This window comes from Hypanus sabinus, chromosome 7 (genome assembly GCF_030144855.1).
Source record: "Hypanus sabinus isolate sHypSab1 chromosome 7, sHypSab1.hap1, whole genome shotgun sequence".
Taxonomy (NCBI): Eukaryota; Metazoa; Chordata; class Chondrichthyes; order Myliobatiformes; family Dasyatidae; genus Hypanus; species Hypanus sabinus.
In genome coordinates this window covers 121,611,052-121,637,156 of record NC_082712.1, presented here as the reverse complement: position 1 = coordinate 121,637,156, position 26,105 = coordinate 121,611,052, and the positions used below count along the sequence as shown (strand labels likewise).

Below are 26,105 nucleotides of genomic sequence, written 5' to 3'. Positions count from 1 at the left end.
CGCGAGGGATTGGTTCCGGGACCCCTCGCGGATACCAAAATTCGCAGATGCTCAAGTCCCTTATTCAACCTGTCTCAATGCTGTGGGATCTTAGGACCCAGCGGAACCCCAGACTTTATTTAACCCGTCGCAGTGTGGTGGACATTAAGACCCAGCACCAGAACTCTGAATGCGCAGTGTTTGTGTTCACGAAAATAATCATGATCATGATTGAAAATAAAGTGGAAATAATAAAGCGATCGGAAAGAGGTGAAACACCATCAGTCATTGGAAAAGTGTTAGGCTACGTCGATCAACGATGAAAGCTACAATTATTACTAAGCAACACAGTGGTTTAATTATTGGGTTTTGGGGTTTTGAGTTTTTGATCCTTCACATCAGCCCGCCACGGATGGAGAGCGCACTCGAAAGCGGTCTGTCACTGGCTCGCACTCGGGAACAGTTCCCGAGCCCGGCACTGAAACATACGTTCTTAAGTGTTTTATATGCATAGAAAGGTAAAATATATACTATATACTAAGACAAACGTTTGACTAACTGATGCTTAATAATACCGGATGTACCTGTTCCAACTTACTTAGTAAGAGAACTTTCGATTTTTTCCGATCCTGATCCACGATAACCCATGCACATCCTCCTATATACTTTAAATCATCTCTAGATTACTTATAATACCTAATACAATGTAAATGCTATGTAAAATAGTTCTTATACTGCATTGTTTAGGGAATAATGACAAGAAAAAAAAGTCTGTATGTGCTCGAACAACAAGTGCTGGAAGAGCACTTCCGGGTTTTTGCCATTCGCGGTTGGTTGAATTCACGGATGTGGAATTCGCGGATAAGGAGGGCCAACTGTATTCCAGTATACTGTAAGTTACTGGTAAAATATAAAGGTCAAGAGTGTAAGTTTAAGCACCAAGATTATTGTTACACCATCTAGGCGGGCATCTTAATACAGTACTAAGAAAGTGTGACGAAAATGGAGATGCTGTTCTTGAACTAACCTCATAGGGAGGGGAATTGGGGGGGGAGGGTGTGGTAAACTACGTATACCTGTTTGGACACGCCCCCCCCCCCCCCCGGCTGACTGCTCCTGTGGCTCCTCCCACAGACCCCTGTGTAAAGGCGATTGGGGGCACTGTTCCTCCCTCAACATGGTCGTGGTCCCTTATAATGGTGCATTAGAGGGGTTGATGAATTTTCCCTTTGCCATTAGTGTAGATTGGTGACTTGTATTAGACCACGGCAGAAAAGCGTTCAGCTGACAATGTGAAATAGGTTGCCATGTTACTGCTGGACTGTTTGCAGACCATCTCCTTTTGTTTTCTACTTAATTCAGGAGAACCTGGAAGATTCCTTATCAACATCTAAAGAGTGAGTCAGTTAACAACCATCCCTAACTAATTTCTCCTTCTGGTAAACATATTTTCCCCTGCCCCCTCCCTCTATTCGCCAGTCTGACCTTTTACCTCTTCTCAGTGCCCTATTACTGCCCCCTGAATCTCTTTCTCCTTCCCTTTCTCCTATGGTCCACCATCCCTTCCTATCACATTCTTACTTCTTGAGCCCTTGACCTTTCCCACCCACTTGGCTTCACCTTTCACCTTCCAGCTAGCCTCTCCCACCTGCCCCCCCCCCCCCCATTTTACTCTGGAATCTTCCTCCTTGCTTCTGTCCTGATGAAAGATCTAGGCCTGAAACATCGACTGTCTATTCATTTCCATTGATGCTACCTGACTTGCTCAGTTCCTCCAGCACTTTGTTTGAGGTGCTCCCTTAACTAACACCAAAACAGTTATTGTACCTCCCTCTGTAGATCTAGCTGACAGAAAATACCTTCATCATTTTACCACCAATATAATAATTATTACAATTGAAAGCAACCACTGTAGTAAAGAGCAATTTGATATTATGTGAGGCCTGCTTCCCATTAGTTTCCTATATTTATAAGTGAAAGTTTTTCCAAGGAAATTAGTCAGGTATAATGCCAACGACAATTATACCAAGCATGTAATATCTGCTTCTAAAATTCTTTGTGGCGCTCTTATCAAAAACAGAGGGTAGAGTTATTAAAAAAACAACACTGTAGGAGGGAATGAAGGCAGAAATACAGATAATTTGAGCCTTTCCAACATTCACACAAACAGAACTGACTAACTTAATGCAGGGCTTTCAACCTTAGATGCTAACACTCCATCTCCTTCTGCAGATGCTGAATGTTTCTAGCATTTTCTGTTTTCATTTGAAATTTCCAGTTTCTGCAGTAACTTGACTTTCATTAACTTAATAACTGCCTCTATTTCCTATCCAACACTAGCTGTTTAACAAAACCCATAACATCAATAGGAAGATCAATCACACTGCAATTTCGTCCATTACTGCAAACGGTTTTGTGTGCACAGAAACATATTGGAAAGAAATTAATTAAGGATTGACATTTCCTTCAGATGGTAACTGGATTAGATTTTAATCATCAAAATGGGATCTGGCAGAGCTATCATTCACTCAGAAAACAAACAGGTTAATCTTCACATAAACTGGGTCATAGTAGCAGAAAATGAGCATCAAACTTACAAACTGGAGTCCTTGATAACGGGCAATTGGAAAGTCCTTCACGATGTAAGTTGGTAAGTATAGACAGGTTGGGAGAACGTGTTTCACCCGTGATGGATCTATTGGTGGAGCTGGAAGGAGAAAGACAGGCCCATTTATATTCGAGAACCACAAATAAGCAAAGATGGCATTTGCATGTCTGCATGTGTGTCACTTTGTGCCTGTGCACCTGTTGTGTGTGTGTCTACATTTTTGCATATGTGTGCATCTGCCTGTGCAGTTTGTCTTTGTGCATCTACTTCTATGTGCCTGTGTTTGTCTGTGCACTTGTATGTGCATGTGCATGTGTGTGTGTGCGTGTGGGGGGGGGGGTTGCTACTTACAATTCATGCAATTTCCTTCACAGACTCATCTATAGAAACAGGCACTTGGCCTACCATGTCCATTCCAATCATCAATTCCATTTACCACTTGGTCCATAGCCTTGAGTATCTTGGCACGTCGCATACTCATCTAGATACTTCTTAGGTGTTTTCGCATTACCTGCCTCCACTATTCCCTCAGGCAGTGTGTTCCAGATTCCAGCCGCCAGGATAAAGAACTCCTTCTTCTGATCTCCGCTGAAGCTACTACCCCTTACCCTAAATCATTTGGACTTATACACCTCTGGCATGTGGAAAGGGTTCTCATTACTTACCGTCCTGCTTACTCTCATTAACTTCAATCAAGTCCTCCTTCAGCCTCCGTACTCTAAGAAGAACAAGCAGCCTCTGCAGCCTCTCCTCATGACGGAGGCAACATCCTGCTGAGTCTCCTCTGCAATTGTTTCCTTCTAGCACTTAGTGCTTGGCAACTTGAGTATAGTTCTCACGTTGTAGACACCAATATTTTATAAAAAAATGTTTCATAACCTTTCTTCTCCTACATTCTATGCCTTAATTAATAAAAGCTAATATCCCTATTATATGTGTTACCATCTTTTCTACCTCCGCTACCACATTCAAGGATTCTTGGACTCATACACGAAGCTCTCAGTACTCATCACAACTCCCACGTGCCCTACCATGTGTGTGTCCTAGTGCGTGAATCTATTCATACTTTTCAGGATTAAATCCATCTTCTATTGGTCTGTCAGCCTTGTCTACCAATCACTATTGATGGCTTTGTGGCCAAGTTTGCGGCCAATATCAAGATAGCTGAAGGGGTAGTGTTGAGTAAACAGGGAATCTGCAGAAGGACATGTAAAGATTAGGACAATGATCAAAGGATATGAGCAGAAGGCAGGAGCATGGGGTTGAGAGGGACAATAAATCAGCCAGATACAATGGTGAACAAACTTGATGGGCTGAATGTCCTAATTCTTCTCCTATGTCCTATAATATATTTCTATAACCTGAGCCTACCACTTTTAACATCCCACAACAATCAATTTCTGTGACAGCTACAAACATTAATCATAGGTTTAACAATCAAATCTAAATCGTTTAGTATGCAACATCTGTAATAATTCAGCACCAGTCCCTGTGATACAGCTTTGGACACAGGCTTCAATCACAATCCACCATGACCCTCTGCCTCCTAGTACTGAGTCAAATATGGATCCAATTTTCCTACTTGCCTTGAAATCCATGGGCTCTAATTTTTGGGGCCACTCTCCCAAGTAGTGAGATATTGTCAAAGGTCTTAGTGAAGTCCACCTAGACCACATGTGACACCACTCTCATCAATACACCTCTTTAAAAACTTCAAATTGGTTACTCAGGATCGACCCTTAAAACATACTGTAGTTGAATATCTTTGACTAATCTTTGTCTTTCCAAGAGTACATTAACCTGTGTCTCAGAATTGTTTTCATAACTTCCAGACTGCTGACGTTACTGCTCAGTTTTTCCTGATAAATGCCAGGCTTCACCATGGTGGAAATGCCAGAGGTACTGCATTGGAAAGGAAGCCCAGATAAATAACAATCCAGTCAGAACAATACAAGACACGTGGCCCCAAAAGATCCCGCAATACCACCCAGCATCCACGACAGCCTAAACTGAGAGGAAGGATAGCTCTTATGAGACACGCATGAGTCAAATCACACAGTATCCAACCTGATGAAGATAGCAAATGATAAAAAAAATTCTTTTAAACTGCATAAGATGGTACTGTGCCTTCCAAAGTTCTTGCAGATTTTAAAATTTGATGAAAGGCAGTGCAGTTTGCCCTACTAAATATTGGTAAACCTACAAGGGAATCACATGTGTACATGTTTTCTATTAAGATCAATGCATGTGACTGAAACAATGTCACTTTGGGCTTATTAGGGATTTTGATATATGGGTACCTTGGGATCTGTTTTCCTTTGTGGATAAGCAAAAGTACAGGCAAGACGATATGGTGGAGTTGATTTCCTCAACTCATAAAAAGGACTACTCATATGTAGAACTATTGAATGTTTGCCTTTTGCTCTAACGTCTACAACATCACTGAGGATGTTTCCTGTTAAAATGTGTAGAGGATACATCAAGGTAAAAGTAAAGGAACAATCATTTATTCAACCTCTCCAGGCCCCTTTCATTTCGAAAAGGTGGTAGGAGAACTGCTATATCCCTACACATTTAAGGAGAGAAATATAAACCTGACAATTACAAGCTAGGAATTTAACCTTACTACTGCTGAAGCTGGGATAATCCATTCTGAAACAATCCTCCTGAACTGTCACTTACACAATCATGGACTGGCAAAAGACAGCTTAGACTGTTTTCTGAAGGGCAAATTGTATTGTCAGTGCTATATAAGTCACTGAATCATACAGCAGTGAAACAGGCTATTTGAACTAATTCGATCATGCCGACCAAAATGCCCATCTAAGCTACTCCCATTGGGCCACATCCCTCTAAACCTTTCCTAACCATGTACCTGTCCAAATGTCTTTTAAATGTTTTTTTTATTATTATACCTGCCTCAACCACATCTTCTGGCAGCTTACTCCATATAGGTACCACCTTCGTTATGAAGTGATTGCTCATTTCTCTTTTAAACCTTTATCCTCTCACCTTAAACCTATGTCCTCTAACTTTTGATTTCACTTCTCTGGGGAAAAAGAGAGTGTGAGCATTCTCCCTCTCTATGGCTCTCATGATTTTATACACCTCAGTAAAATCGTCCCTCACTCTCCCACGATCCAAGGAAAGAAGTCTCTGTAACTCAGGCCCTCCAAGGCCTGGCAACGTTCTTGTAAACCTTCCTTGCACTTTTCCCAGCTTTCTGAAAACAACCGTACAAATTACCCCAGATGTGGCTTCAGTGAAGTACCACATGCCACGAAAGGTCATCAGCCTGATTTTGAGTAGATTGGAGAGGAAGGAAATAGAATTGATAAGTTGCCCCAGGTAAGAGCTAGACTAGACTTCTTGGACTAAATTACTTATTCTGCAATGAATTCTGTCATGGTTCTACAATACTAAAAGATTAAGACTAAGAGGGAAGCAAGATAGCATGTTTGAACTAGAAAGTGTAAACAGTTTCAGATCAATGATCTTTAAAGGGAACTGATAAAATGTCTTATTCGAATACTAGCACTTTTAGAAGTTAAATCAAGTGACTTAGGTGACAGCGGGCTTCGCTTCCAGATTAACTTAATGCCTTCTATGCTTGCTTTGAACATCAAACCAATGAACTCCCTCATTCCCTGATGATCCTATAATTTCAGCCTCTGAAGCCGATGTGCAAGAAGTCTTCAGGAGGTGAACGCACGAAAAGAATCCAGGCCAGATGGGGTACCTGGCCGTGTAATAAATATCGATGATGAGTATTCACTGAGATCTTTGACCTCTCACTTCATCGGTGTGTGGTATCCACCTGCTTCAAGAAGGCTTCAATTATACCGGTGCCCAAGAAGAACGTGGTGACCTGCCTCAGTGACTATCACCCAGTAGCGTTAACATCCACAGTGATGAAGTGTTTTGAGAGGTTGGTGATGAAACATATCAACTCCCGTCTGAGAAGTGACTTAGATTCACGCAAATTTGCCTACCAGAGCGACAGGTCCACAACAAATGCCATCTCATAGGTTCTTGTCTCAACCTTAAAACATCTGGACAGCAAAGGTGCATACATCAGGATGCTCTTTATTGATTACAGCTCAGCATTCAATACCATAATCCCCTCAAAACTAATCAATAAGCTCCAAGACCTTGGTCTCAATGTTTCCAAATGCAATTGGATCCTGGATTTCCTCACTTGCAGACCCCAATCAGCTCTGATTGGCAACAGTATCTCCTCCACAATCTCCATTAGCACAGGTGCACCACAAGGCTATGTGCTTAGTGCCCTGCTCTACTCACTTTACACTAATGACTGTGTGGCTAAGCACAGCTCCATGCCATTTTCAAGCTTGCTGATGGCACCACTGTCACAGGCCGAATCAAAGTTGGTGATGAATCAGCATGTAGGAAGGAGATTGAAACTCTGGCTGAGTGGTGCCATAACAACAACCTCTTACTCAATGTCAGCAAGACCAAGGAGTTAATTATAGACTTCAGGAGAAGGAAAACAGAGGTCCATGAGCCAGTCTTCATTACAGGATCAGAGGTGGAGGGGATCAGCAACTTTAAATTCCTAGGTGTTATTATTTTGGATGTGAACGGATGCTGCCTGACCTGCTGAGTTCATCCAGCTCGTTTGTACGTTCCGAAACGTTGACAGCTTGTTTCAACGGATGCTGCCCAACCTGCTGAGTTCATCGAGCTTGTTTGTACGTGTTGATTATTTTGGGGGACCTGTCCTGGACCCAGCACGTAAGTGCAATTATGAAGAAAACATGGCAGTGCCGCTAGTTCCTTAGGACTTCGACAGACTTCTATAGATAGGTATTGGAGAGTATAGTGACTAGTTGCATCACAGCCTGGTATGGAAACAAGATTGCTGTTTAACGGAAAATCCTCCAAAAAGTAGTGGGTACAGCAGAATCCATCACAGGTAAATCCATCCCTCCCAACCATTGAGCACATCTTCATGAAATGCTGTCACAGGAAAGCAAGATCCATCATCAGGGATTCCCACCACCCAGGGTATCCTCTTTTCTTGGTGCTGCCATCAGGGAGAAGGTACAGGAACCAGAAGACTCACACCAACAGGTTCAGGAACAGTTATTACCGCTCAACCATCAATCAAACTCTTAAACCAAAGGAGATAACTTCACTGAACTCCAGTAGTCCCACATTGAAAAGTTCCCACAACCAATGGACTCAATTTCAAAGACTCGTCAACTCATGTTCTTGATATTTATTGTTTTTTTATTATTACTTTTTTCTTTTTGTAATTGCACAGTTGTCTACTGCACTCTGGTTGAACACACTAGTTGGGGGAGAGTCGTTCACTACCTCTGTTATGGTTATTAGTTTATAGATCTATTGAGTATGCCCACAAGAAAACGAATCTTAGGGTTGTATATGGTGACATTTATGTACTTTGATACTAAATTTTACTTCGAACTTTTAACTTTTGTTTCTCTCTCATTTCTCTCTCTACAGGTGTTGCCTGATCAGTTGAATATTTTCTGGTTTTATTTTAGTTTTCTGAAATTTGCAATGTTTTGCTCTACAGAATGGCATGTTTGATCTGAAAGAATTTTAAGTTTAATTTCTTTTTATTTTCTCCAAAATTGCTGATATTTTCTTAAATATATGTTCCACCTTAACTCCCTCCAGGTTATTACCGAAAGCATACAATTATTGTTTAACTGGTACTCTGGAGAGCTAATACATGAAACTAATTGAATTAGTGATAATGAGTATTAAAGTAGTAACTACAGTTTAATGTTCAACCTTTGCTCATGATTAATGTACTTTTTTATTTAAACATTATTCAAACTAGCCTCTATAACTTGCATTGTACCCGTGAGTTATATTAAGATTGTATAATCTATTCAAAGTTCAAAGTACATTTATTATCAAAGTGTGTAGGGATTACACAATCCTGAGATCGTCTTCCCACAGACAGCTATGAAACAAAGAAGCACCATGGAACCCATTCAAAGAAAACACAGATGCATTTAAAAAAAAGAAAAGGCAAAAAACAAGTAAAAAAACACAGAATATAAGACATCGAACTGCAGAATCCTTCAGTCCACAAATATTCAGTTTAGTTCAGTTCAGTTCAATTTAGTGCAATGTCATTCATTGACTGCAGGCCACAGATTCAGTCAGCCTCGATCAAAATTGCACAAAATAGCAATAAAAAAGGAGTAAGCAGAAACAGATATAACATGAACAGCTGAAATCAATCCACAAATTGCATTGATTAAACCTTGCCCAAGACCCAAGGCTCTGGCACCAGTGACTGAAAGGGAGAGAGAGAGACAGACTGGTCAAACACAGGCGCCTTCCTCCAGAAGCAGAGAGCGAGAGGGGGAGAGAGAGACCAGCCAAATGCAGGTGGATGGTGCTGAACACCCACTCGCCTTCCACTCTCATTCTCATTGATTTCATTCTTGCTGAGATTTTTGCTGGAGGTCTCCAGGCTTCGTGGCCTGCTTATTCCTCTCCCCACCCCAAACCTCACCAAACTCCTTCGGAGACATCAAAGTGCCAGATCGTTTAATCAGCCGTCAAAATGTAAATCACAGGTTCCAATCACATGCAGTTTGGTAGCAGAATCATGTATGAAATAAGAAGCAAACAAAGTAGTTTTGAGATCTGTCTGAATGACGTCACTGTTGGCCACGTTGTTCGCTGGCACCGTCTTCTTCAGCTTTTATTAGAGTGAATATCAAAGAATACACAGTGCTTCAGTCACAGTGACATTGTGTGCATGGTTTCAGAGAGCTAAGTAGGATATATAGTTTTATAGACAGAATGTGACAATGAACATGGTTGAATATATATAGTATTACAGTGAGCAGTCTAAGATATAGAGTGTCACAATATGCAATGTAGGATATATTCTGTGACTGTGGCAGGATACAAGGGATGTTATGAAGCAGTGTAACGTTTAGTGTATTTGAACACATAGAGTCTTACAGTGTTACAGTGCACAGAGTAGAATACAGAATGAGAAGACTAATATACAGGGGTTACTGCAAACTGTGTAGGATTTTTTAATTCACTTTTTTATGGTGCAAGTGGCACAGGTAAATCCAAGCATTTATTGTCCTTCTCTAGAGTGTGTTACAGTGAGCAGTGCAGAACATATATAGGGATTATTGCAGTGTGCAAAAAAAGCAAGGCAGGGCATACAAAGGAATGAGCATTATATATTTTCTCAGGGCGTTTATTTTGGACACTATTGAGATAATCCCTATAATCTGCACTGTGAACAGTACACAGTTTACCAAAGTGTTAGACAATCAATCTGTTAGTCTGGTAGGGAAAGTTACCAACAAAAAAATGGCATGACATAGTACAGAATGTTACAGGGACTATAGAAATATCAGAGAGCAACATGTTAAGCAGTGCCTAAGGCATATTATAGTCTGACAGAAATTAGCAGTAGAGAAGTAGATTGAACATATATAGAGTATTACACTGAGCAGCGAAGATCATGCCAGAGTTACTGAGGCATGAGGGGGACGTCAAGGTTGCAGTGATCAGTATAGGCAATGTCGGAGTGTGTTATAGTGAGCAGTGTAGGCGATGTCAGATACTCTTACAATTAAGGGTGTAGGGCATGTCAGACACAATTACAGAGAGCAGTAGAGTATGTGGGAAAATATTACATTACCTGGTGAGTGATATCTCAAAAGCAAGCAGAGTGTATGAGAAACTGCAGCTCCTAATTGCTATGGTCACTTCATTTTATAGATTTTATGAATACCATACATTTTTTTTAGTATGACAATTTACAAACAAATCTTCAGTCAAAATGCACATTAACTAGAAAGTCAGTAGCTCAAGTAACTGTGTAAATTTTGTCATGGCTCTGCTGCATGGCATTGTAGACAAAAAAAACAAGTGTTAACCTGCCGGCAATTTAATTGCCATCATATCTTTAGCAGCTTGTCTTCACCTAACACATCTAATCAGTTACGAAGTTAGCTTCTGGGCCGATGGGCATTACATTTTTAAGATTTTTGTTTCAGTGGAACATAGGATTATATCATTAACATTTACCCATTTACCTCAATGACAAACAGATGTACTTTTAAGTTTAAAACACATAATTACAACAGCTGAAAAAATGACATAAAGGAACAGTATTGAATGGAAGAAATCTATCACCCGCTGTTGGACATAGGTGTTGGATAAATTGAAGTGTTTTCTTTATACACCCAGAGTCAATGTCAATATTATTATTTTGCTGTAAATATTCCCTAGGATACAGCATTACCAGCAACCCCAAACAGTAGGCCTCATTGCACTGAAGCCTGGAGAGCATTTAATCTCATTAAACAAGAGCGTGACTGAATACAATGTATACTGGTAACTAATACAGGTACATCAATTCTGTTATCTTTCAGAACATCTACTGCAAAGCATACCAATGCAGAGCTACAATCCACGCTATATCCTCCTATACGTAAACAGTGAATACATTTAATACTAAGCTTCTACCCCAATGTTACAAAGCGATTAAATGGTTCTCTGGTACAATAAGATGAAATTGAACTCACAAACTAGCCTGCACCATATTGTTACCTGAACTGCACTTTCTCTGCAGCAGTTGCACTTTATTCCACATTGTTATCATTTTACCTTATTCTACCTCAATGTGCTGGGTAGAGATTTGATCTGTATGAACAGTATGCAAGACAAGCTCTGCACTGAATCTCAGTACAGGCCACATTAATAAACCGGTTCCTCATCTGTGAAACAACTAACTTCTTTCTCAAGCTCTCTCCTTCATAATGGCAGAGATTCATGGAAGAACAAGCTGTAAGAAGCACTGGGTGTGGTGGAAGGTCAGTGCTATTGTTTGCACTTCCCAATCCCACCTTACATCTTGCTGTGTAAAATGCTCTCTTGGGCAAAGTACAATTTCCATTCGCCTGGTTTTTGTTTGGCAATCATCATTTCAAATCATTGTACAAGCTGTTAGAATGTAGCTGAAAAAATATTGCTTAAGTGTAGACTATAGAAAAGATATAAATAAACCTTAACTACAGTTGTTATAACCATTTCAATTGTTACAGTCATTATAGTTTACAAGGCACTCTCTACACAATCTCCATAACCTTTCTCATAAAGTACCTTATGAGAAAACTGAAAGCAATGTATTTGCACTTTGGCAGAGGGCCAAAGGACAAATGGAAAGGCAGTGTGAGGGTGTCATTGAGGTAATGGCAACCTATTCATGTAATTTCAGATTCCTCCTGTCTCCTTACATCACAGAGACACAGGCACATTGTTTTTATGTAATCTGGATATTGTTAAATAGTTGTCATCTGATTCACATATTAAATGACTTACCTAGCCAGCAACACAAGAAATTGGATGAGCCAACTGCTTTTCATACAGATTTTTCATTAACTCCTTGCTGAAAGATACATGGATTCCAACTGACATTGACATTGTCGAGATACTGACAACATAAGCAGGACTCACTCAGGAAGAAAGTGTCCCTGGGATCGGGCTTGAGCATGTCTGCTGCATGTAGCTCCCTGTGCAGCAGCTTTCGACCTCCTCCATGACTCGCAAGGGTTTGTGGGATGTGATCCACACTGTTCATCTTCAATGAAGACTCCTCTATGGTTAGAAAAGAAATTTTCACACTCAGCGTCAGGGAGGAACTGCACAAAGTAGAATTGAGGGCATACCACATGGAGGCTATTTACAACTAAAGTGCTTAGTCATATTCTGAGAGGCATGCTCAAGAGAGTTCACGGTAATAAACTTCTCCAACAGTGAACAAACCAAATGATGGGATGTAATGTTAAAATTGTACAAGGCATTGGTGAGGCCAACTTTGGAGTATTGTGTACAGTTTTGGTCACTGAATTATAGGAAAGATGTCAACAAAATAGTGAGAGTACAGAGGAGATTTACTAGAATGTTACCTGGGTTTCATCACCTAACTTACAGAGAAAGGGTGAACAAGTTAGGTCTGTATTCTTTGGAGCGTAGAAGGTTGAGGGGGGACTTGATAGAGGTATTTAAAATTATGAGGGGGATAGATAGAGTTGACGTGGATAGGCTTTTTCCATTGGGAGTAGGGGAGATTCAAACAAGAGGACATGAGTTGAGAGTTAGGGGGCAAAAGTTTAGGGGTAACACGAGAGAGAACTTCTTTACTCAGAGAGTGGTAGCTGTGTGGAACGAGCTTCCAATAGAAGTGGTAGAGGCAGATTCAATTTTGTCATTCAAAAAAAATGGGATAGGTATATGGACAGGAAAGGAATGGAGGATTATGGGTTGAGTGCAGGTAGGTGGGACTAGGTGAAAGGAAGCATTCGGCATGGACTAGAAGAGCTGAGATGGCCTGTTTCCGTGCTGTAATTGTTATATGGTTATATGCTATATGGTTATAAAAGTCTGTACTCCACCCCTGGGAGATCTATTACATCCTGCTTAAGCTTGTTTGTTGCAAGTCCTGTGTTCTCAATTTATTTCTATCATCTGAGTTACTGCTTCATGGGAGTATTAAGTATATTTAGAGCTAAATTGGATAGATTGGGGGATGAGGAGCACAGGAATGTGAGGCAGTGATTTAATTAATGGAGGAGTGGGAATAAGGTGCTAGATGGTCATCCTTGTTTAGAGTTCCATTGTACCCTTTGAACCTTCTTAGATACCTGCTTCACCCACGCTAGGCTCTGACTGAAATGTAAAGACTTCTATCCTGAGGGCTGGGATGGTATAGATATAGCCTGATAGATCCCGACAGATCTAGCTACCTTGTCCACATGAAGGGTGGGGAAGGCCATACTTCCCTTACATCACTGTTGGGAGTCCAGTGGCTCTCTTTCCAATTTATCATACAATATAAACATTGTTGGGTGTGTTGGCAGAGCCATTATATCACCCAGTTTTATAGCACCCTACATTTTCCAGCCACCTTGTCCAAGTGCCCATATATTGTGGTACCTCAAACAGTGAGCACCTGGGCAGACAGCAGGTCCCAGTATAGCTGTGGTGCTCATCTGCACTGGAGTTTAGAGGCCAGTGGAGAGCTGATGCCACACTTTTTCACCTCTGTGCCCCAATATTTACTACATTTTCCCAGTGCAGCCTGGATAGGTAAGACAAAAGCACTGGCCTCACAACTACCCCACTGTAAATATTTACCACCCAAAACAACCTGCGCTAATTGTCAGAGTAGTCATATAACAGAAAGGTTCAGGGGAAGACTAGAGAGACCTGGGAATGGGAACATGCTGAGTTTCAAGGGTGAACAGCTGGATGGAAACTAGCAAGATGGGGCTCAGGGATTTGGCCTGGAGCTCGGGGTGCCCAACTTTGTCCTATTATTTTGAGGATATAGGAGTGATCTGATACCAAAGCCAGCTTCCTGGGGCTGGAAATAAAACACTACCCTCATTGGGTAGTGTATGGGATTCTGTGGGATCTGGAATCAGCCATAATGAAATGGCGGAGCAGACTCAATGGGCTGAATGGCCTTATGGTCTTATAGCTCACTTTACAAACTAACTTTTTGTGCTTACTTACTTACTTTCTGGATCTCACATTCTGGGAACATTATTTGGTAAATATTAATTAGTTATGGGTAGAATGCATGTCAAAAAGTAGGTTTTTTACAGTGTTATTTTCTGAAAGCTTCTGGGCACTCATGATGCCAGTCCCACCAGAAGGAGGCAGTGTCAAAGCCTACTCTGTTGACTTTAACATTTAAAACAATCATTTCTCTCATGTCCCAATCAGTGATGGTGTAATGGCATTATAACCCTTGATTCTGCAGTTCATAGATATTGAACTGCAGAAGTTACATTAATGGAGTACTAAGCCAGAGAGCTGGACTAGTGATCAGCTCCCTAATGTCCTTCAGGGAAGGTAATCTCTTATTATTTCTTAGTCTGGCTGATTTGAGATTCTGGATGAATAGAAATGTGGTTGACTCATGATTGTCTAGCAAACTTCTCATCTCAGTGGTAATTATAGATGGCAATAATTGCTGCCATTTTCAGACATATTCAAATTTCATCAAAGACTAAACAATTCAGAAGTTTGTTCTCTGTCTAAGTATATAATATTGTATCTTATGTTTGTTATATTTTATTGCCAGAGGTTTGCTCCAAATACTTAAATGGAATACACTGCAAACTTATCTCATACCATCAAACACTAATTTCTACCACTGAATCTTCATGATCACATATGACAGCACATAGTGTGGTTTTATCCAACCTGCCATGATCCGCCTTCATCAATGTAAAGAATGGAAGGCAGCTATAAGTCAGAGTAATCATTAACAGCTGTAGTCACAAAAGGTGCTTGGATTTAACTTCAGAACCAAGCGAGCCAAGGGAATATTGCTTCAAGCTCGAATTGGATATGTTGTTGAAATGCCAGTCAAGCTACTGTTTGAGTTATAGTATGTACATCGCAGTGTATCAGATCACATTTTTCATTGGGCAAGGACTAACCAACAACTGAAGAGTAAACAGTAATAGAATCTGAGGGGAGTTGATGAAAATGTGGGGAGAAGAATATAGGATTGGTGTAAATGGGTGCTTGTTGGTTGGCACAAACTCAGTGGGTTGAAGGGGACTATTTTACAAGTAGAAACAGTTGAAGAGCAATGGATCAATGAATGATGCAGAGGGCCTACTGGCTTGGACACCTCTTGTACCTGAAAACAATGAGATGCCAAGATAGAGAAGCTGCAATACAAGACTGATTGGGTGTTAAGATGGATTAATTTGATCCTGCTGAAAAGTAAAAACAGCATGTAATAAACAAATGCAACACACACACAAAATGCTGGAAAACATCAGCAGGTCAAGCAGCATCTATGGAAGTGAATAGACGGTTGATATTTTGGGCCAAGACCCTTCTTCAGAACAGAGAAGGAAGGGGGAAGATGTCAGAATGAAAAAAGTGGGGAGGAGGGGAAGGAAGCTGGCTGGAAGGTGATAGGAGAAGCCAGGTGGGTGGGAAGGGTCAAGGGCTGGAAAGAAGGAATCTGATTGGCAAGGAGAGTGGACCATAGGAGAAAGGGAAGGAGGAGAGGACCCGGGGGAAGTTATAGGCAAGTGAGTAGAGGTAAAATCAGAGTGGGGAAAAGAGGGGGGTGGGGGATGAATTCTGTTTACTGGAAGAAGAAATTGATAAACAAATCTCACAAAGAGTGGATAAGTTTAGATCTCTACATCTCTAGCATATGTTGTCAGGAATGGTGGTAACCAATTAACAGGAGGAAGTGGTTTAAAGATTATTCCCATCATCAACAATAACAGGAACCAGCAGGTAGGTGGTAACTACCAAGAGTAACCCTTCACACAGTGTGTCCAACAGATTATCCATCTGGGCTATATCTGAGATCTTCACTGTCACCAAAACCAGTGTCTAACTAACTGAGTCACTTCTTGTGGCTATGGGATATCACCTATGGCTACAATGCTGACATCTACTAGATAAAGTGGAAATTTTCCTATCATGCTTTATTCACAAAAAGTAGAACAACCCCAATCTAAATCATAGAGACAAACCAAATGAAACAGGCCATTCAGCCCATTATATGCACACCACTCATACTAATTCCAGTATTTGGCCAATAGCCTTTTATGCCCAGGCGATTCAACTTCTCTGATTTCTCAGTTGTCTAATTGGCTCACCATCACCCAGTCAGTCATCTCTCAAACATCAACAAGGTGATGAAAAGTGTCACTGACAGAGCCTTCGACATACAATTCCTCACCGATAACCTGCTCGCCAACAGCCACTTTGGATCTCATCCATTCACAGTCTTTCCCCACTCGGAATCCAAGGAGCTGAATTCCAGTGGTGAAATGAGGAGAATAGCCCCTGAAATCAAGCATCATTTAGTTGCAAATTGTCAAGGAATTTCATGAAATAGCAATAAAGAGAAAACAATACAGTGGCTAGAGTCATACCTTGCACAAAGAGAGTGGTGTAACTGTCAGAGGGTGACCATCCAGTCCTTGAGCATCTCTATAGGAGCCCCTGAGGGCAGTATGTTAGAGCAAACCATCTCCAGGAGCTTCCTCACTAACCCACCTCCCACTGTCAGGGGTGGGGATGTTCACTGATGACTACATAATGATCAAGTCCAGTTACAATTCCTCAACCAATGAAGCAACCTGTGCAGACATTGCAGCAAAGCTGACACAATGTGCAGTTTCAGGGTGATAGATAAGAGGGAGTTTTCGTGCATGCCATGAAAATTTTAGGCAAAGTTCAGCTCCAACAAGAGAACATTTAACTACCTACACTTTGGTTGTTCGGTGGCAATGCCATCATCAAATCCAGCACAATCAATATACTAGGGTCACCGTTTTCTGGAAACCCAATGGACCCACAACATAGTACCATGGCTACAAGAGCAGGTCAGAGGCTGGGTGCCCTGCATCAAGAGACTCACCTTGTGACACCTGAATGCCATTCTGCCATCAAGTCTGAGAGAATACGGTGGATGTGTGGAACGAACTGCCAATGACAGGGATAGAGGCAGATACAATAGGGTCTTTTAAGAGACTCTTAGATAAGTACATGGGAGCGTAGAAAAATAGAGGGCTATGTGGTAGGGTAATTCTAGGTAGTTTCTAGAGTGGGTTACATAGTCGGCACAACATTGTAGTCCGAAGGACCTGTAATGTGCTATATTTCTAAGTTTCTTAATACTTTCCATTTGCTTGGCTAAGTGTAGTTCCAGCATCTCAAATTAACGCAATTCTAGGACCTGCAAACCATCCACCACCTTGGCATTCACTTTCTAAGCCACCAGTGCACCATGTCTCTAGAGAAAGAATCTTCTAAATATACTACAGTTACTCTCCATATCTATTCCAACAGCACCTCCCAAACACATGACATCAACTAGCAAGAAGGACAAGGACAACAGGCATATTGGAGCACTGACACCTGCAGGATTTCACCCTTACCCCTCCACCAACTGGAAATACATCAATGGTTCTTCATCATTATTGGTTTAAAATCCCAGAGCTCACAGCCAATGGCACTATGGGAGAGGCTTCACCAGGACTCCAGTAGTTCAAGGAGGTGAGGAGTTGGCTTACTATTGCCTTTTCATGGGTAAGCAGGGGCAGGCAACAAACGACGGGCTTGCCAGTAATGTTTGGATTCCAAAAAATAAATAGACCTCCAAACATCATTTCCTGGTTACCAGTGCTGCAAATGGCAATACAATAAGAGGAGATGGCTTGAACTCTAATCCTGAATTGATTAAAATGACTCCACATTGTGTATGGAATCAGAAAATCAAAAATAAAGTTAACATTTTCATTAGATACAACTTTATAGTTTGGGAATGAATACACCAATTTAAATCATTTGTCTCATTAGCACAAGGGAAAGGAAGCACCTGTACTGCAGAATGAGCCACTGGCAGTCAACTTCACATACGGACCGTTCATTCGACATTTTCATATGAATTAATTTGGCCTCTCCCAGACCTTCTCTTTACTTATCCTTGTTCAGGTATGGAGTTCCGGAGTTTTTGACACTATCATATACAAATAAACTGTTATTATTGCCCATGTTAGTTTAGTTTAGTATTTTTAAATATTTTTTGCCTGTATTTTTATAATTTTTTCTTTTTCTTTTGATGATTATTTTTATTTTTTCATATAATTATTATAGACTTGATTGATAATGTACTATGTTTATATGTTGATATTTTAATAGGATATTGTTATCCTACTACTAATTCAATTTCAAGTCTTATGCATTTATAACCTATTTATTATTATATTATGTTTCTTTTATATATGAAATTCAATAAAAAGATTGAAAAAGAAAAAGTCAACTTCATATACTCCTTTGCTCTGAGAGAAAAGCCCTGGCTCACTCAACTTTTCCTCATAAGGTATGATCTCTAATCCAAGCAGCATCCTGGTAACTCTCCTCAGTACCCTTTCTAAAGCATCCACACCCTTCCTTTAAAGAGGGGACCAGAAGTGAACACAATACTCCAAGTGTGGTCTAACCAAAGTTTTAAAGAGCTGCAACATTTCCTCATGACGTTTGAACTCTCCTGACTAAATGAATCGCAGGATTCTATCTGGTGACATACAAATGTACTTCGATAATAAAATTCGCTTTGAACTTTTAACTAATGAAGGCTGACACTTCATACTTAGCCTTCTTAAACACACTTTTAACTTATGTGGCAGCTTGTGGTAGTTTGAGGATTTAGCCAGCTACAGGCTACAACTGGGGTCTTTGTCATCAGATATGTACCCAATGAACAGGCCTAGTGCCTATAAGACCCAATCTCAAGGTCTGACACATGGTTCTGGGCAATGCAACTCTTGACTGGCAATGACTGGGCTTTGTTCCATCAGCACCGGTCAAATCTAATGATCTCCCAGGTCTGTTGACAGCACCTTCAGCCAAGTCCCATCCCAGAAACTCTGGCAGACAAGCTCAGCTCATTCTACAGTGCAGAATTGCTGAGGTATCATACAGAGAATCTGACTACCTCTTAAGTGGATTGAAAGACCCCATGGCTTTATATGATGGTGAGAGTATTGTGTGCTTTCCAATACCGTAACCATACTTGTCTAATGACTAACATCACTAAATATAGACGTTTTGTTTATTATAGGGTTCCAGGGGCACTGCTGAACTGACATTGGGTAATGTGTTTTATCATATTACAACAGGGAATTTCTAGATTATTGCAAGGGGGAAAGTACAAGGAAACATTTCAGTGAAGGATTGATCAGCGGCTTGGAGGTATGTTTCGATAGTTGGTGCACTTTTATTCATGCACAAACTTTTCTTTGATAAATTATTGCCACTTTCTTTACTTCCACCCTATTACAGTTGAAGTAAAGGTCCAAGTCATCTCAACTGATGTATACAATATTGAACTGGCCACTAGATGGCAGCAGTACACATATGAAAAATAACAACAAACCACCTGACAACACATACGAAATGCTGGTGGAACGCAGCAGGCCAAGCAGCATCTATAAGGAGAAGCATAGTCGACATTTCAGGCCGAGACCCTTTGTCAGGACTACAAACCACCTGAACATGGCATTTCATAAATACAAGAGATTCTGCAGGTGCTGAAAATCCAAAGCAATACACATACAATGCTGGAGGAACTTAGCAGGTCAGGCAGCATCTATGGAGAGGAATAAACAGTCAACGGTTCAGACTGAGATCCTTCAAGTGGACTCTGATCCTGGAATTTACTGATGTAGTCACATGGTAAAATTAAGCTAATATCTCTGACAAAATCTGGTGGCTATCAGCCGACTTCACAGTAGTGTGTTCCAGATTTGACCCAATGGTGTCGGTCCAGAATTTGTATGTTCCTCCTGTGGATGTATGGGTTCACACACCCCCATCCAAGTCATTTTTAAAAAAAATCAAAAAGAGTTAAGTGTTCCAGAACAAATCCCGGCGGAACAACAACAGTCACCGTCCATTAGGCAGAACACGCTCCATCTGCTTCTGTGAACTAGCCAATTCTGAATCCACATAGCCCAGTTTCCATGGATCCCATGTCTCATGACTTTCTGGATGAGTTTACCCTGGAGAATCTTGTCAAATATCTTATTAAAATCCATACACCACCACATCCATTACTGTACCTTCATCAATTTGTTTAGTAAAACGCATTCAGGTTCATGAGACATGATTTACCACACACAAAAGCATGCTGACTATCCTTTGGAGTATGCTTTTCCAAAGGCTTTTAAACTCCATCCTTAAAAACCTTCTCTAATAGCTTGTCCACCATGGATGTAAGACTTACTGGTCTATAATTCCTAGGATTATCCCTATTGCCTTTTTGAACAGAGGAACAACATTTGCCATTATCCCATCCTCTGGTACTATTCTTGTGGCCAGTGGAGATGCAAAGATCATCGGCAACATCCTAGCAATGTTTTCCCTCACTTCCTGTACTAAACTGTGTATATCCTATCTAGCCCTGGGGATTTACATATTCTAATATTTTACAAAAGTTCCAACATTTCCCCTTTCTAAATCTCAACAAACTACTACCTGTTCTACGCTGACCTCACATTCATCAAGGTCCCTCCTACTGGTGAAGCAAAGTATTCATTAGGGACCTCCCCAACCGCCTCCGTCTCCAGGCACATTTCCCCATTAATTACCGATCAGTCCTGCCCTCGCTCTAGTCATTTTCCCGTTTGTAGGAGGTGACAAAGGCAACGTACTGGTAGAGTCTGTGCCAGTAAGGTCTTATGAAGGAAAATTCATACTTCACGATTTATTAGAGATTTTGAGCATGCTGCTGATGCTGTTGAGTGAATAAAGAGGCATGAGCAGGTTCAGTATGATCGAGATTCAATGAAAGTTTATTGCACAAGGTAAAAGCTCATGGTACTGAGAATGATATATTGGATGATTATCTAATTAACTGAAACCAATGAGTTGAAATAAATTTGTCATGTTCATTTGACAAGCTCCAGCTAGTAAGGTCTCACAGAGTTCAGTGCCGGCCATCAATCCACAGAGTTGGCATTAATGAAGGGATTGAGTACACTGTACCAAATTTGTAGATAAGTGCATTCAGGCTTATGACACAAAGGATAGGTGAGTCAATAAATTGTGAGGAATATCAACAAACAAGAAGGCAAACATTTGGCAAATGAAGGATGAAATGGGGAAAAATAAGATTATCCACTCTGGATAGTAAGAAAATTATAATAGTGTTTAAACAGAGCAGTGAAAGTGATTGGGGAGTCCATTTTTTATCAATCATGGAAAGTTAATATGCAGTAGTAAAGAAGGTATGTTAAGGATTATTCTGGAGTTATAAAATTATGGGTAGCAGATATTAATTAAAATAAGAACCAGTCTTTACTATTTAAGTTTAACTCATGCTTTGGTGTCATCAATGCCAATCAGGGTACAGCAGCAGCAGCCAGGCCAGTGGCTCTGTGGCCGGCTCTGAGGCGCAGCAGGGAAGGGTAAAGTCAGGCAGAGTGACAGTGATAGGAGACTTGATAGTAAGAGGGAAGGACAGAAGATACTGAGGTCACTAGAGAGATCTGTACAAAACGAATGGTTTACACCTGAACTCAAGGGGGACTAATAACCTTGGGGACAGGTTTGCTAGAGCTGTTGAGAGGGTTTAAAATAATTTGGCAGGGGTTTGGAAACCAGAGTGATAGGGCTGAGGATAGGGCAGTTGGTATATTAGTAGGTGTAGTATGTAGTGAGACTGTGACAAAGGACAGGCTGATGATAGGGCAAAATTGCAATTAGTGGGATAGGTTGAAGAATAATATGGGGGCAAAATTAAAAAGGGTGATGAATACAGAACTTAAAGTGTTATATTTGAATGTATGCAGTACACAGAATAAGGTAGATGATCTTGTAGTGCAATTAAAGATTGGTAGGTATGACCTTGAGGGTGTCACTTAGCCATGGCTGAAAGATGATCATCATTAGGAGCTTAACATTCAAGAGTATGCCTTGTATTAACAGGACAGGAAGGTAAGCAGAGAGGGTGGAGTGGCTCTGTTGGTGAAAAATGAAATCAAATTTTTAGAAAGAGGTGACATCGGATCAGAATATTCAGAGTTACAGCATGAAGACTAAAAAAGAAACAAGAGTGGATATTGGACTCCTGGAAGTGGAGGACAAACAAAATAAGTATTTTGTGTCAGCCTTCACTATGGAAGACACTAGGCGTATGCCAGAAACCTAAGAGTGTCAGGGGGCAGAAATGAGTGTAGTTGCTATTATTAAGGAGAAGGAGCTTGGAATGCTGGAAACTCTGAAGGATGTCACCTGGATCAGATGGACAACGCCCCAGCTTTGTGAAAGAAGTAGCTGAAGAGATTGTAGAGGGATTAGTAATCATCTTTCAAGAATCACTAGATTATGGAATGGTTCCAGAGGACTGCAACATTGTAAATGAAATTTCACTCTTTAAGAAGCGGGGGGGGGGGGGTTTACTTAGGGAGAAATCTTGCCTGACAGATCTGTTGAAATTCTTTGAGGAAATAAGAGGCACGATAGACAAACGAGTTAGTAGATGATGTTTACTTTGATTTTCAGAAAGCCTTTGACAAGGTGCCACACATAAGGTTGCTTCACAAGATGAGGCCACGGTGTTACAGGAAAGATATTAGCAAGCAAAGAATATGGGCTGACTGGCAGGAGACAAAGAGTCATAGTAAAGAGGACCTATTGTTGTTGGCTGCCGGTGACCACTGGCTTTCTACAGGATATTGGGACCACTTCTTTTCACGTTATATGTGAACAAGTTAGCATTCATTTTGAGTGGTCTAAAATATAAGAGCAAGGGTATAATGCTGAGGCTTCATAAGCCATTGGTCAGACCACAATTTGAGTATTGTGATCAAATTTTGGGTCCCTTAGCCAAGAAAAGGAGGTTCAGAAGAATGATTCTGGGAATGAAAGGCTTAATGTATGAAAAAAATTTGTTGCCTCTGGTCCTGTACAAGCCAGAGTTCGGAAGGATAAGGAGGGATCTAAATAAAACCTATCAAATATTGGAAAGCCTGGATGGGGCACATGTGGAGAGAATGTTTCCCTTAATGGGTGAGCCTTAGAATACAGGGACATCCATTTAGAACAGAGATTAGTTGGAATTTCTTTAGTTAGAGGGTGGTAAATCAGTGGAAGCCAAGTCAACGAGTATATTTTTGGCAAGGTATAACTCAAATACCACCATAAATTTGCTGATGATACAAGAATTGTTGGTAGAATCTCAGATGGAGATGAGAGGGCGTACAGGAGTGAGATGTACCAGGTAGTTGAGTGGTGTTGCAGCCACAACCTTGCACTCAGTGTCATTAAAACTAAAGAGGTGATTGTGGACTTCAAGAAGGGTAAGATGAGGGAACACATATCAGTCTTCACGGTGAGATAAGAAGAGGAGAGAGTCAGCAATTTCAAGTTTCTGGGTGTCAAGATCTCTGAGGATCTAACCTGGTCCCAAAATATCAATGCAGCTATAAAGAAGGCAAGACAGTGGCTATATTTCAATAGGAGTTTGAAGATATTTGATTTGTTGCCTAAAACACTTGAAACCTTCTGTAGATGTACTGTGGAGAGCATTCTGACAGGCTTCATCACTGTCTGGTATGGGGGGGGGGAGGGGGTGGTGGTGGTGGGTGGCTACTGCACAGGACCGAAAGAAGCTACTGAAAATTGTAAAATTAGTCAGCTCCATCTTGGGGACTAGTCTCCATAGTATCCAAGATATCTTCAAGGAGTGGTGTCTCAGAAAGATGATATTCATTATTAAAGACCCTAATCACTCAGGGCATACTCTTTTCTCATTGTTACCATCAGGAAGGAGGTACAGAAGCCTGAAAGCACACACTCAGCAATTCAGGAACAGCTTCTTGCCCTCTGCCATGTGACTCCTAAAAGGACATTGAACCCATGAGCACGACCTTTTTTTTTAACATATATAATTATTGTTTTGGCGCTATTTTAATCTATTTAATATATATATACTTACTGTAATTGATTTACTTAGTTATTTTTTTCTTTCTAGATAATCATGATCTGCATTATACCGCTGCTGCTAAAATGACAAATTTCACGATATATGCTGGTGATAGTAATAAATCTGATTCTGGTTCTGATATTTAAAGCAGAGGTTAATAGGTTCTTGGTCAGTCAAGTGACAAAGGTTGTGGAGAGGATGGTTCTGGAGAGGGATGGTAAATCAGCCATGATGGAACGGCAGAGCAGGCTCAATAGGCTCAGTGTCCTAATTCTGCTCCTATGTCTTATGATCTTATACCTTTCCATAGATACTGCTTGAACTACTGAGTTCCTCAGAATTTTGCATTTGTTACCCTGCATTTACAGCACCTGCAGAATCTCTTGTGTTAATGAACGTTCATGTTAATTTATGGTCATTGAAAACTTCAGGATGAGATCAGGTAAAGCATTAAGTGGCCATCTCCTGCATTAGCACATTGTTAAAGGTATATTCCTGCCAGTGAATGCACAGATCAAGGCAGGTCTATTTTGGCACTTAATAGTCTGGCTGGTTCTGTATTCAAGGAGCCATCCCTTCACACTGTAACAGAAGAGGTGTATTTTGTGTGTCTGGAGTCTGGCGTCTGAAGCTTTAGATCAACCTCAGCATTGAATATTCAAAGCAATTTGGCTAGTTGGGATGTGCTATCATTGTAATTATGTAATTGTGCAAAGTTACCTGTCTACATTCAAAATGTTGAAATTAAGAAAGTGATTATTGCTGTTGACACCGTAGTTAATAGTTTATGAGGGGTCCTGATGCAGAGTCTCAACCTGAAATGTTTCTTCCTATCCATAGATGCTGCCTGACTTGCTGAGCTCCTCCAGCACATTGTGTGTATTGCTCTAGATTTCCAGCATCTGCAGTACTTCTTGTGTCTATGTTAATAGGCTATTGTTAATTTTGTGTTTACAAGGAGATGATTGTAGGTTTTCAGGTTCTCTCCATAAGATCTGCAGTGTTGGAATAATAATTTTTTAAATTTCCATGTGGCTCTGCACATAGGATGGAGAATAACACCACAGGATTCTGGTTCGATAGTGCCCTGTTTATCACATACATTTTTGGTCTCTAAGAATGTATGTCAAAAGACTACATTGTGCAGGGTGGTAGTGTTTTTTGTAATGCTGAGTTGCGAGCTCCACATCAACCCAGCACAGATGGAGAGTGCGTTCGGGGGCGGTCTGTCACTGGATCAAACTCGGGATCCTCCGTTCTCGAGCCCAGCGCTGATCTCACTGGGCCACCAGTCCATCTGTTACACAATGTAACCAGTGCGTGAAAGATATTAAAGTGGAAAAGCCTTGCACAGAGACAATCCCACTCTCTCAGCCTCAGAAGTCAGGATCCAGAGGCAAGAGGAATCGTTACGTCTGGCAACTTCCTTGGCTGCATTGGATGGCCGCGTCTTCATAAGTGCTTTGCCGCGCCCTACACACTCCACAATGCGCTGCTGCAACGCCTTCTCAGCTGTTGAACCCCCGGGGTTTCCTCCGCCTGATCCCCCGACGCAGTCTTTGCATGCTGGGATGAGCAAATGCGAAGGATGGATGGATGGTCTCTTTACCAACAGAGCATATACATGTATGTATTTGAGAAATAATCTACTAGGCTAATTCAATGAGGGGGTTGCCTAATAATTTTCTAGGCTTATTTAATGAGGAGGTTGCCTTATGAAGGCAAGTTGTACAGTCTCAGCTTATTCTAATTGGAATTTAGTCTAAGCTGTGATGTTACTAAAATATATATGATCTCATGGGGCTCGACTGGGGGGGATGCTGACAAGATCTTTTTCTCATGAAGGTACCTAGAAATAGGAAGCAGAATTTCAGCATGAGATTGAAAAGCACCAGGTGGAATATCTGCTCTCAGAGGACTTGGAAGCTTTAGAAGTCACTACCCACCCAGCTGTGGAGGCCAAGTCATATTCAAAGCTGAGTTGTGCTGATTTCA

The 26,105-nt window shown here is 40.9% G+C and overlaps 1 protein-coding gene across 1 annotated transcript in view; it reads right to left on the bottom strand.

Moving 5' to 3' along the window:
• The window catches only part of b4galnt4a (beta-1,4-N-acetyl-galactosaminyl transferase 4a), an 819,684-nt gene that overhangs the window by 139,066 nt on the left and 654,513 nt on the right, over positions 1 to 26,105 (bottom strand). Inside the window, exons 10-11 of the mRNA XM_059975496.1 lie at positions 12,086 to 12,226; positions 2,577 to 2,686 (exon numbers count right to left, since the gene is read on the bottom strand). Coding sequence (XP_059831479.1) covers positions 2,577 to 2,686; positions 12,086 to 12,226 — 251 coding nt within the window. The remainder of the gene's footprint in view (positions 1 to 2,576; positions 2,687 to 12,085; positions 12,227 to 26,105) is intronic.